The 14,015-nt window shown below is 33.2% G+C and overlaps 2 protein-coding genes and 1 long non-coding RNA gene across 3 annotated transcripts; 2 read left to right on the plus strand and 1 right to left on the minus strand.

The window, feature by feature from the left end:
* Window positions 1-1,372: 1,372 nt before the first annotated feature.
* On the plus strand, window positions 1,373-2,662 carry LOC148237108 (mitochondrial inner membrane protein OXA1L-like). Its single transcript, XM_088182473.1, has one exon. It carries the CDS (start codon window positions 1,429-1,431, stop codon window positions 2,566-2,568), a length of 1,140 nt encoding a protein of 379 aa, XP_088038599.1. The 5' UTR covers window positions 1,373-1,428; the 3' UTR covers window positions 2,569-2,662.
* A 250-nt stretch (window positions 2,663-2,912) lies between these two features.
* On the plus strand, window positions 2,913-4,461 carry LOC148237109 (uncharacterized). Its single transcript, XR_015809024.1, has 3 exons — window positions 2,913-3,119; window positions 3,961-4,197; window positions 4,281-4,461. It is a non-coding gene; the product is annotated as an uncharacterized LOC148237109 (long non-coding RNA).
* A 1,300-nt stretch (window positions 4,462-5,761) lies between these two features.
* LOC148237110 (uncharacterized) lies at window positions 5,762-10,689 on the minus strand. The gene is made up of 13 exons (XM_088182474.1): window positions 10,676-10,689; window positions 10,343-10,614; window positions 10,086-10,259; window positions 9,233-9,698; window positions 9,004-9,164; window positions 8,806-8,932; window positions 8,620-8,747; window positions 7,849-7,963; window positions 7,587-7,772; window positions 7,272-7,518; window positions 7,007-7,207; window positions 6,424-6,791; window positions 5,762-6,356 (listed from the first exon to the last, which is right to left on the minus strand). The coding sequence occupies exons 2-13, from the start codon at window positions 10,564-10,566 to the stop codon at window positions 5,982-5,984; spliced, it is 2,772 nt and encodes a 923-aa protein (XP_088038600.1). The 5' UTR covers window positions 10,567-10,614; window positions 10,676-10,689; the 3' UTR covers window positions 5,762-5,981.
* Between the last annotated feature and the right edge of the window lie 3,326 nt (window positions 10,690-14,015).

Genomic DNA, 14,015 nt, shown 5'->3' on the forward strand with positions numbered 1-14,015 from the left:
AATCATCGATTCTCTATTGAATAAATTGGACTTGGGCGAAGTAAAACATTGAAACGAGTTACTCTAGAGAATCCATGGCCTCAGAAAATTTTGCATTTAGACTCTAAATTTTAGAGGATGTTCAGATAAATTATTTATCAAAAATAATGGTTTATTTCTTAAAATTATCGAGCTGTTTTCAAAATATGATCTGGTGATTAATGAACACATAAAACAGGCAATAAAAAATCCATACTAAATGCATTACTTATGAAAAAGTATCCAGCAAGAAATCATCCATATCGCCAAAGCTACCAAAGACAAAATTTTGAACATGGAAAATGCAATATATTTATTGTGGAATAGATGCTGGATTAAAGTAATATAGAACAAATGTCAATTGTTGTGCGATATGTGCATATTGATAACAAAAGCAATAACATCTTATCGTCGCAGAAGGAACGCTCGGTAGCGAGTGTTTCCATTGCACTGGCGCCGACTCCAATATGGTCAAAATTCCGTTTAGATATGCTTCATCGATTCCCATTTATTGTAAATCGTAATATTGTTATAAAAAGTCCTAATATGCACACTAAATAATTAAGTGTTTTCTCTGCGACAGCGACGGCACCATTTTAATGTTTTGACATGGATTCTAGACAGGGACATAATTTATGAAAGAGAGGGTTGGGGGCAAGTTGAGAATTTGTCGTCGTGTGCTATTTAGTGTTATCGGTGACATTTAAAAACGGTTAATTGCGCTTTTTAACTGATGTTTGGGGAATAAACATGCACACGGCAGTACAAAACTAAGTTAATTTTTTTAAAATATATTTATTTAGCAAAACGTGGCTGGCCACTTTCGTAGACGTTAGGGAAAAAAAACACACAAATTTTCATATCATTTTGCTTCTGAGCGCGGCGCCAATATAATTAACAAGTACCTGTAATGCCCATTTATATATATATATATATTTAGGTTTTATTATTACCAAAACTTGGCTGCACTCTGGTGACGAGCGAATTCTCTTGGCGATTTTGGCGGGCTCGTACGGCCGGTGCGAGCCTGCCATCTGTTCACCGAACATCATATATTCTAACATGTAACTATATTAAATAAAATACTAATGCAGCGGCAACCTGTGTCTAAGTGCCAAAATACCCAATATTCTTTATACAAATAATTCCTAATTTTGTAGTTTTATTATAAATTTTATTTTGGTTTATTTTGTAAAATACTGTGTATTTATTTATTATATTTTAAAGAGGCAAATATCTTTGCTTATTTATTATTGTTAAAAACTTCGTTGCTCACTGTTTATACCACTCAAATACAGTTTTCAAAGAATATTTTTTTTTTATATCTTGTTGAAATAACATATGTTCAATATTTACCACTAGCAATACTCACAGTATGATATAACCTATAACTGTCAAATTCAACGCGAGATGTTGTCAGCTCTGAGGATAGGCGCCCGAGGGGGCTACCGAATATGGGGGCTACAGACCATCGCGCCGCACGTAAAACTGAGACCCCTACATTTACCGGCCTTTGCAGTGCGAGGGTTATCTCAAATAACCACTCAATCGTCGGAGTTCGACACACAGGAGCTGGTCTCCGATACGCAAATCGTCTCTGATACGCAGATGCTGTCCGATATACAGATGGCCACCGATATGCAGCTGGTCTCTGATTTGCAGGAGCCGACCCTCGTCAGCCTCGGTTTAGCCAAAAATAACCCCGCCGGCTTCGTCCAGTCAGCTCTAGAATACATGCACGTGAACCTAGACGTTCCGTGGTGGGGAGCCATCATGATAGGCACCGTTTGCGTGCGACTCCTCATCTTTCCTTTAGTGATCAAAGCCAGACGGGACGGTGCCAAGTTCAACAACACCATGCCCGGCGCTATGGCCATCCAGAATAAATTCCAAATAGCAAGACAAACCGGAGACCTGCATTTAGCTTCTAAATATTCGATGGAACTCACCAAATACATGAAAGACAATGGCGCTAATCCGTTCAAGACCCTCATAGCTCCGATGGCGCAGTTCCCGTTCTTCATATCCTTCTTCATAGGTCTACGAGGAATGGCTACTTTACCGGTCGAGAGTATGAAGCACGGCGGAGCATTGTGGTTCCAAGATCTAACGATCGCCGATCCGTTCTACGTATTACCAGTTATCACGAGTTTAACGCTATACGTTACCATATCGATAGGAGCCGAAACCGGAAAAATACCCAATGAAACCATATTAAAAATGCTAAAATTGATGCCGCTTTGTATGCTTCCGTTTACTATGCAATTCCCAGCGGCGATTTTATGTTACTGGGCAACGACCAACTTCTTAACTTTGGGACAGGTCGCTTTATTGAAAATACCGTCCGTTCAGCGTTTTTTCAATATACCTGAAATGATCAATATTCCCAAGATGAATTCGGCGTTTCCCGGCACTGGATTCGTAAAAGACGCTAAAGAATCGTTTCTCAATTTAAAGGTGGCTAAAGAGATGGAAGAGAGACGGTCGCTAGAAGAACTGATCGAACGCAAGAAAGAGGAAATACGACGCAAGAGAGGTGATATTAAGTAAAACACTTGCTAGTAGATCTTGCATTTTTGTTTTCAAAGTGTCTTGTTATTGTAATTTGTACAGATTTTGTTAATAAGATTAATATTATTAGTTATATTGTATTATTTACTTGCCCTGTGTTCTTGTCATAAAATATTCTAAAAATGTTCAAAACTTGTATATAAAGATATTGTATTCTTTAGCCAATACAGATACAATTGTATAATATGATATTGGTACTTGTTAATTAGCACGGCGCCACGCTCGAAAACCGCCAGTTGTTATTCACTACTGCGTTTCCCGTGGTGTTTAAACTCAATTAATCTAAACAAATTAACCATTATGTTGTCATTATGTTCTTTTAGGTTAGGTTTGGGATTGAACAACAAATGGACGTTTCGCAACTGTCAAATTTGAGCGTGGCACTATGCTAACTAGCAAGTACCAAGATATTTTGTCAAGTTTGTTTATTATGGAGTTCTGGAATTGATAAATCTTGTTGTTGAAGACCGTACCTTGTAAGAAGTTGTCGAAATGCTTAAACAAGTGATAATCTGTTGGAGAGATGTTTGGTGAGTATAGTGGATAAAGCAATATTTCATAGTCCAACTTGTTAAAATTTTGCAGGGTCAATCGTTCGATGCATCAGTCAATTTTTTAAGTAACTTTGAAATTTTATTTTTTCCAATCATAGTGTGAACTGCTTTCTGTGGTCGTCGAGATCCACTTATGTTGTACAGAACAAATGGAGTCGAAAAAGGAATTGTTTCTGTTGCATAAAAGAAGCAAAGAATAAACTTTGTGAAGTTGATTATTTTAGATTTTCATTCAGTTCATGAGGCATCCATTTGTCAACCATTTTGATCTTCCTAGTTGTTTTAGTGGTCCAGAACTGCTAATGACTAAGTTTTGTGCAAGCTTTCGAATTGTTGTGTATAGTTCTGATTCAACTAATGCCTTCAGTTGCTTGTTATCAACTTAAGAAAGACGCTTATGACTTTCTTCAATTTCAAGGCTAGTTTCCAGTGTGAAATTTTTGGAACCACAATTACACTAAACATGTCATTATTTTTTTTCGCTTTCCTAGTGAGTTTACGATCAGTTAGTGCTGTTATATCACCAACTTTAAACTCTTATTTTCTATATTTAATTCAATAGCATAATTTGAAATAAAATTAATTACCAAAATACAAACTGATAATAATATTTCAAATTTCGAAGTGACAATTTCAGTCATTTCATTTCAGAAATCAGTCACTAGGAAAGCGAAAAAAAATAATGACTATATAACTCGCCATTGTTCACACGACGTTCATTCAGACAGATATTTCTAATGGAAGAATATAATAATGAAATATTAGGCGTTTCCAACTATCTTGATTTTAAAATGTTCGAAGTTAACAACCATTTCAGCGATACTGAGACATCAGCAGAATCTGATATCGAAATGAGTGCAGTAACAAATGAAGGTAATCGAAGTGAACTGATAATCTGAGGAAAAGTCAAGAAATACATATGAGGAACCATCCACTATCCACGAGCAGACGAACAAAAAGATGCAACATACATTATAACATACAAAATAATACAATAAACAAAATTGATAAACTCGCACTGAGAAGAAAAATATTTTATGATTTTTAAAAACTGGTACTGTAAATATGTCATCAAATCATCAAGGCCAAAATATAACAAATATAATAAAAATACATGTAAATATTTAATATTTTAAGAACCATGAGGCAGCGATGCGGTCAGCGCAACCAACGTCATTTGGGAGGCAGGTAGGGCATTTGCCCCCCTTTAATTTGGCCAGAAAAATGTATGGCACTTAATGAAATACTCAAATTCAAATTCAAGATCAAATACAAACTAAGCAACTCATCTCTCAGGTGAAAATAAGTGGAAGAAGAAGTAAGTTTGATATTACACTATGTTTTATAAATATGATAGCTATCTTTAGCAATACTACTAAGGACTGCTGATATAAAAATATTGGTCAAAGTATATTCAAACCGAATTTTGGTCAATAGGAGGGCGCAAAAACAATTATCACTTCTCCAAAATACGAGCGTTGACACGATTTTATTGCTTTTGACGTGGATTTTGGACTTCTGAGAAGGGATAATTGTTTTTTGCGCTCTCCTATTGGGCAAAATTCGGTTTATATGTTCCTCACTTCATTCCCAGTTATTATAAGTCGTAATAATACTATAATAAAAACGCTAGCATTTCTACTGCGACGGCATGATTTTATTGCTTTTGATGTGGATCCTAAAAAGTACCATCTTTGAATTTGGCCGGAAAAATGCACGTTTTAATGAAATGGAAATATAAAAAAACGACCACTGACTGGGCAACTTTTGCTCCCACTTGGAAAAAGGTGAAATGAGGTCTCTGAATGCCGTGTGAGTAACAGCACGTCAATGAGCGCTCTAATGGATAATACTAAAAATAATTGAAATAATTTGCATTAAATATATTTATATATAATTGATAGTGCTGATTAATATAATCAAAGTCAAACTGATTCGATTTCCTTTCAATACGGTAATCTTTTACTCTAATTTGGGACAAATTAAATACAATCACCATTATATAACATTATTAAAAGTGTTATATGTACACATTAATCATATTCTTAGTAACATTCAAACATATGGTAAACCTTGTTCGATCAACTACCTTAAAAATTTGGCAGATGAACCTCTTAGTTTTGGCATAATCTAGCAATGTAGATATTACGATACGTACGATAGTGGGAAGCCTGGATCACAAACCTGTTACCAGTTCCTTTATGAATACTCATTTTCGGTTTATATTATTTTTCATTCAGGATTTTTAAGGTCTAGAAAATTAAGACATTTGAAGTAGCCATTTTTTGATCTCCATTAACATTCTAATTATTGTTGATCTCATGCAAGAATCAGACTAAATCATTTTATTGCATGTCTCAACAGTGTATATCATATTACACAGATGTAATGCAAAACCATTTCTCTTTTCCTTTTTGTCCTCTTCATTACAATAAAAATCTGTTAATAGCTTTATATTTTTTGAGACATACAATACCAAAATGAGATTTTCTGCTTCTCTAATACATAAAATGGGGTACTAATGTACCCCTCCTCGCCCAGGTAAGGCTTAATTATGTTTGTGGTGGAGGAATGAGTCTCAAAATTTTTTTTTTATTTTATCAAAAGGTATTTGAGTTTAGTGGAATTCCATATATTATAGATAGTAATTCAAAATATATAATAATATATAGGGATTTTGTTTTCATGTAATACAAGAGAAGCAAACAAAGCTGCTTTCAAATATGTTTTGGATATTTTTTAGGAATGTAAGTAGTATAGAATTTTTAACAGTTTTAATTAACCATAAACATTTAATAGTAAACAATGATTTGTCTCATAAATGATCATAATTAAAGCTTAACGTATATTTATTACATTTAATATATTATTAATTATCTTACTTTTCTGAGGCGGCTGAGCTTCACATGCCTTTGCATTGAAATTTGATACTATAAGCGAAATAGTTTTGAACAAAAAGCTGTGATCATCTTCAAACCTTTGCTTATCTTCTCCGATAAACATCTTCAAGCACGTGAACCAATTGTATATAAAATTTAAAAAGTGAACATTGAATGTCCGAGTTTCGTTTTGTGAGAAGTAGTATTGTATCAGTACATGAGTCCACGGTTGAGTGGTAATAGCTTTTATAACATTTGTATCGCCATTTAAAGCGCAGTAAAGCAACATGCTGTTCAAGCACTGCCAAGCACCTTCATATTGAAATTTAGATTCCTAAAATTTTAAATTAAACTATATTATATCAATAGGGCTTTGACATGATTATAATGAAACGACATACCTTACAACACATCATTTGCAGTCTGAAAAACAATGCTCTGAAAGAATCAATCATAATTACATACGTGCTTTCAGTTTTCATGGTTATAAATGGAGTAATTTCTGTTTGATGAGCTATATAAAACGATGTATGGATCAGTTGTAGGAGTGATAAACACTTTTCTTCGCTCTTCTCCACTTTTAAAGCTTTCACAAGAAATTGTGGTTGAAAATTGAATGATTTTTCAGGATTCAAATTATACACTGTTAGGTAATAGGCTGCCATTGAAAATATCTTATAAGCTATAATTGAGAGCTTTTCGTTGAGCTTTTTAGTTGCTGAGTAAACGTAGTCAACGAATGACTCAGTTGATGTAAAGCGTGACAGCACTAAAACAATTAATTACATTTTATTTAAAATAAATATTGTATTAGCTTTAGAAAGCATTCAATACCATTATTATTAAATATTAATAAAAATGTACAATTTATTTTGTTGTGATGAAAGTTATCAATCAAGAGAAGCATTTAGTCAAATTTGATCAATGAAATACTGCTGCTTATGTCACCAATGACTGCATAATAATTAAATAATTGTTTCTTACCCATTGAATTTTCTTGCTTTAAAGTGACAATCATTAAGCAATATGCTTCCAATAAGAAATTGTAGAATAAACCGTCATTGCCTTCCTCAAACATCGGCATGATTTCAGTGAGAAGAAATGCAGATTTAAAAGCAACATCTATACTAGGATTTGTAGGAACTTGAGAGCTGCATAATTCTAACATATACATCAAAGTTGTCTCTGTAAAATGTTGAGAATAAATATTATTTCTAAGACTTAGAGCAAATATATAATTTTTATAAACCATTTTTTATTTCATCTACAACGTAATAAGTCATCATATCCGGTAGGGACTTCCATAGAGAGTGCTTAATTTTGTTAGCACTCGTTTCATCGCAAATGTTCGTAATGCAATATTTCAAACAATCAGATGCCTTTTCGACGACGTTTTCATAACCATTTTGAATCAAATCTAACAACGACCACCATACGGCTACTACCGACATCAGATTTGCTGGCAGTTCTTTCTCTTTTTCAAGCCATAGCTGTAACTATTAAAAACAATGTGAATATTGAGAAGCTATAGAATTATTGATATTATAATGCTTAAGTTATGTACGACAAGATTTTGTATGGAAAATGGTATCCTAGCCGAAGAGAAAGCCCAAGTTAAGACTGAGGAATGATGAGTATAAGCATCCTTAACGTTTACAGATATCAGTTTTGACAGTTTATAGTTTGCCTTTTCTACAGTCAACTTTCCACCGCTGATTTGTGATAGGTCTGCTCCAGATGAACTTGTGATCTTTATAAATTAATAAAGAATAAAATAAATAGTATCATAGATACAAAATAATATTAAAAGGATGTCGAATACGTACGGCAAAAATTAACCATAAGCATTTCGTTATTAATAAAGGGCAATTTGTATTTTTTGGGATACTTAATATATAATAAACAATGTGTGGTAGAAACATTCTTTCTTCTTCTTGAGAACTAAAATAAAATTTTGTATTTATAAAGATGTTTATGACTAAATAGATAAGTTTTGATCAAAAAGTATCCGATAATTGGTTGCTGTTCTTCAAACTATTTTCTAAAGCTCAAGATTGACAGAATGAATTTAAAGATATAGAAGAAACCATGACCAATGCAATTAAGTGCTTGATAAAGTTTATGTTGAAAAGGACTAGATTTTTAATTAAGTAGTAAAGTTAGTGGTTTTTGGTGTACAGTAGAATACTTTTTAATCAGCACGTGTATATACATATTTAAATATATACTCTGGTTAATTTAAGAATGTATCACTTGAGATGAATAAATTTGGTTATGTTAAGGTGACTAGATTTTAAAAATATCCATGGAGAATAATTAAAATAAAAAGATCATATTGGATTTTTTTTGAGGAGGACAAAAAGGAGATCTGGTCACTTTAGTTATATATGTCTGATTATGTAATAACAGTAAATCTACCACTCACAGGTGAGTCAATCGCTTCATGTCATCAGATTTGACTGAGCGTCTTTCAAAGCTCTATATACTTTGAAATAAGAAAGGTAAGGTGAAACATTTAATGTTATCATTATGGTGGGGGTTTTGAGTGTAACTAGTGATACATTCTTAGAACAACCAGTGTTAGTATGAACTTTTACCTAGAAGGACTTATACAATAAAAGTATAAGAAAATCATTAGAGAATTCAGTACTGATTCAGGTGCACCTTTATCAAATAAGATTCTGGGCCAATCTATCAAATCATCTTCGTTTTCAAGCAGACCTTCCTATGATTAAATAATGTATATTCATATAAATTTACAATATTATGTTTAAGAAATTTACATATAGATGTTTATGAAAGTGTGACTCTCCTCCGTTCCATTGTGAAAAATTAAAAACTTGTAACGATAGTATCACTAAAAGTTCAGCCAGATTTGTCTGACACAATTTCCTGAATGATTGATTTTTACTGAAATATATAAGACTTTTAATAAATTAGGTTTTTATTAATATTACTTGCAGTATCAATGTAAAAATTACCTCTCCGCTCTGAGCATTGGCAAAAATACAAGAAATCCATTATCTAGAAGAGTTTTTCCAAAGTCTGGCATACAACTTTTCATTGATTCGTGATGAAAAACTACGTTTAAGAATTTCAAAAACGTTTCATAGCAGGAAAAGTCCAAATATTCTTCATAGCGCTAAAATAATTCGAGAAGATAATTAATATAAATAAAATATTTTTACTACTTCAACTATATCTTTTTACTTTTATTTTAACGACTATAAAAACAATTGATTCATGTGCTGCTTTTATCAAATTCTCCATGTTTTGATTCAGATTATGCGTTTGGTTAGGCCGTAGTTTGTTCAACAAGCAAAGTTTGATTGCGTTACAAAGCTTCAACGAATCGGCACCCAAATGGCTTAACATGCCAAATGTGCAGCTAAAATAATCGTTGGTGCTCAACTGGTTGTTTTCCTGGACAAACATAATAGCTAAATAAGACAGGTACTTTTTCAGTAGCATTGTAATGTTGTCGATGGTTTTTAAGTTTAACTTAAAGTTGTCTTCGTTTATGGTTATCATCGAGTGGAGAGCTTTGCATGCTAACAATATTGTATGAGGTGAAACGTTGTCTTTATCGATCACTGTTTGCAACATATTCAATATCTGCATGGCGTCGTAGCAACTTTCTGCCGAAGTGACTGAGGTTAGGTTGAAACTGTTAACTCTGAAAGATAGAATAATGAATTATTTTTGTAGAAATTTTGCAACTCAATCTTTACATTTTGCCAGCTTGGGAGAAAACACGGTTTCTTCCATGTTAAAGAAACAATTAATATTGGTTTTATTATTACATAAGGAGATAGAGTTTATGATTTATAATCAGTGTTAAAATAAATATAAAAACTAATGTTTTAATAAGGCTTAATATGATTGATGTATTTAATTTAAAATAAAATTGTACATATATTTATTGCTATAAATAGCAATAATTGAAGAAAATTATAATACTTTCTTCCTTAAATTTTGTGAAATTTTATTAATTAATTTTTGTTGTGAAAGTATTTCTCCAAGCTAGTGTGGCTTTATATAAATAACACATATCAATAGTTACTGCGTAAATATATCAGAAAGAAAATGTATTATATATGTAACAATATTCTCTTTTCCGTCTTCTTTTATGTATAAATGAGTCGCTCTTATAAGTGAAGCCGTAACGCAAGGAGCGTACGAATGTTTATAGAATGTCTGAGTTTTTGACAACATTCTTAAGCATTTCACTATATTTCTGTAACACAAACATGTTTATTAATATTTTAATATAAAGTTTATATTATATAATATATAAAGATTGTATAGAATTATACATACGTCAAAAGTTTCGAGTGCAACGTAGCGGAAGCTTCTCCTAGATATATACATATATCGCTAACAATAAGATATTCTACGAGTGCTTTATAACTATCGGAGTTTTCTGAGTATTCGTCGAGACTGTTGCGGATAAAATCTACGGAGCTCATTTGCAAACTCGTATCTCGAGAGATCAACATTTTCTTCAATTTTTCGATTACTTTTTGATCTTTGCCGGTCGCCATTCTGTGATAAATATGTTAAATCTGACGATTTTAACTTGCAAATTAGAACTAAAATAAGAATATTACATAGTTACTGTATTGGAATGAATAGTAAAATATTAATACCTACTTGTAAATTTTCACAGGCCGCCATTAAAGTGAGAAAAACAGACAAAATTTCGACCATTACCGTTTCGAAAATATTTTTAAAAATTAAATAATTTATTATAAATTTATTATTTTTAACTGATGATTCAAATATTTATAAATGATAAAAAATATTATTTATGATGTACTTACAAAATGGCAATTTTCTTTTATTTATAACAATTAAGCGCAAGTTTGACAGTTGCGTCCAAGCGTCCATTTGCTGTTAAAATCCAAAACTAACTCATTACACCGCTATTATATTAGTTTAGGTATGGTTTGGGTTTGGATAACAAATGGACGTTTTGTAACTTTTGAATTTGAGCGTGCACCGTTATAATAAACAAGTAGCAAATAAAATGCATTTCGCCAACTAATTCGCAAAACCAGCATTTATTTATTTTATTTATATAAAATTTTAAAATATACAGTTTCTTTGTAATTATTTTTTTAAACTGGAAGCAAAAAAGTAGAAAAAGGAAATTTAAAATTTAGCATATGTACCAATACAAGTTAAAGTATTTGATTTTTATTTAATTCCTTTTAATTCAAAAGTTGTCGTATTTTTTTGTTATAACTTATCACAGATTTCACACATCACAGTCGAGGATTAAAACGACTTTTGCGTGTGCTCCAAATTGCTTAACTATATGTGTGCAAGCGACCAGTATCTTTGTAATTCTGAAAATTTTGCAGTTAAAATATTTATTTTGAAATTCAATTTTTGTCTCGATTAAAAAGCTCAATGTCTAAAACAAACGAAGTAAATTGCTGCTATTTCCTTGATTTTGTTTTTGATATTTAATATTTGGCCTGTTCAGAATAAATGGAATTGATTGTACGGTAAAATAAATCTATGTTATAACGTTCCAAAGTGTAATTCAGGCCTGGGCGGTAAGATTTTTCCCCTTTCTCTCGCTCGCATGTTAAGCGTGCAATTGCACGCTCTTATCTCTCACTCACTCTCGTCACTTAGCACGCGGGCGAGTAAAAGGGAAGATATCTAATCGACCTAGCTTGGTGTAACTGATAAAATATCACAATTAAGGCAGCAATCCTTACTATGCTGTCCGCTAAAAACAAATTGCCCCTCGGTAGTGCTGCCAGTAGTTGAAAATATAACGTTTTCCAATTAATTATATGATAAAGGGGGCATACTTAGGGCCGGCGCGTCATGTTTTTCAAGTGTGCGATGAACATCTGACGTATTTACATATTTGAGTTTATGTAATTCCTAATTCTGTTTACACAAATTTGTATTTATACTAAAATTAATATTATTTGTAATAAATTTTGTTAAAATTTTGTTTTTTATTAGGACCGTGTCTCACTGGGATGTGACGGTGACGTAGCTGACATATCAATTGTTGCCACTCTTGGTTACTTGTTACTTTAAAACGAGTAGCCAGAAGGGTGACCAGAGCGGCCATCGTGCATATCGTTCGTGAACGAAACTAAACTGAACGTGAAAGAAAACGCAATTATTCTTTGCAAATGCCACCGAATTGGTATGTCGGTTGTGTAGCAAGTAAAGAGAAGTGGTCCCAGGATCGACCCATGCGGTACTTCAGCTGAGATTTGGTGGATAGTTGACAGCGCTCTTTCAACTCTGATCTTGAAAGTTTTTTATTTATTCGCGCACGTCTTGTTGGTGACGTTTCTGGCGGATGAGTGGAAGCGTCGTCAGCGCAGTGCAGTCGTCAAACGTGGCATAGAGGAGCGTTTGAGCTGGTGACGCTTCCGATTCAGCAACGTCGCCATGCCGTCGCCAGGTCAGATACACGTCATATAATTATGTACATTGGATCTGGAGACGCTGCTGGCTACATCACCGTGGTGTCCTGGTGAGATAGCGGTCTTTTATAAAAGTCCTGCCACAGCTCATATTTATTAATATATTAAGCAAATTTATTTTCTATCTACTGAGAAAACATATGCACCCTGAAACTAAATACCTCGAAAGTACCACGGTAAGAATTCTTAGGCCGACTTAAATAGATACGAAGATCATATCTCACAGTTTCTCACGTTCGCACTTGTGAATCGTTTGTAGGTTGCAAATCAACCAACAAAACACAAGACGCCTCGAAGAGTGCCGTATATATGTTACACATACACATTAATGCATCAAACGCTATTTTGATGCATTAAAAATATATAATATAAAATTAGTACTAGTTTAGCCGAATAACGTTTGATAAAAAATACACAACTGTACTACTATAGCTAGATGTAATAATCGAATTGTAATTGAACTTTTTTTGGACAGTAGCGCTTACCTAACAACTTAACGGTATGTATACCAGACGGATTCGGCCTGCAAACTCGGTAAATAGAGATAAAGGTGGGTGGGGGGGGGGGGAAATTACTAACTGAGGGGGTCTGCGACACGAAATTAGCCCTCGGGAATAAATTGCTTGGTGGAAATCGGCTACCCGGCCATCACCGTTTCGTGCGTCCTACCTACCAACATCCTTCACCCCATCGGCGCGCGAGCTCTTGATGAGGGCGAGTGTCCAATATACAAGTTTGCAACCCCCTTTATAGACGACTATTAAATTCGCGCTTCCAGTGTAACATTCGCTTGGATAAGAAATAAACATTTATATAAAACGCATGAAATAGAGGATTTTTAACTATTAAATACAATATGGTATACCTATATTTCTTTAAATTGACCACTTATAAGCCACGAGTCAATCTTTATATGTTATTATGTTGGAATTTCCCAAAAACTGCAACTTTATTTAACAAAAATGTTTATTTTTTTAATTATAAATTAATGTTTTTTTTTAATCTTTAAACATATTAATATTTTCGCATGTACTATAGTACAATTTTTGAACTATTTTGTTCTACTCTTATGTTTCCGATAGTTGTGTCGGGTTTATCAATTGAACCGCTCTTCTATTCACAATTGGAGTGATTAACTCCTCGTTAAAATAGGACACCATCGTAGAATACCTTTTAACAATTCAAGTCAAAAGGCACGTTATAAATCAGAAAGGATTAAAATATCCGTCTCCTTAGAAAAAGCTATAGCGTGCATTCGGAACTGCCTTCAAAACGACCGTTTATATTCTGCTTTAGCGGCCAACGACAATTTTCTTTGAAAAAACTCATTACCTTTCTGTAATTGCTCGTTCCACCATAAAAATAAAGATAACTAGATCTCCTGTGGAGGGGACCATAAATATGAAAACAAAAACACTTAGACACTTCGTTTAAGAACTCCTTTGTGACTTTCTTAGAGACTTCTTTTATAAATATTCATACTTGAACTTCCACTTTGTAGTTCAAGGCATCTGAACTTCGCGAGTTCC

Source organism: Plectrocnemia conspersa, unplaced genomic scaffold (genome assembly GCF_051122295.1).
Source record: "Plectrocnemia conspersa isolate PC_06_02 unplaced genomic scaffold, ASM5112229v1 ptg000003l, whole genome shotgun sequence".
NCBI lineage: Eukaryota > Metazoa > Arthropoda > Insecta > Trichoptera > Polycentropodidae > Plectrocnemia > Plectrocnemia conspersa.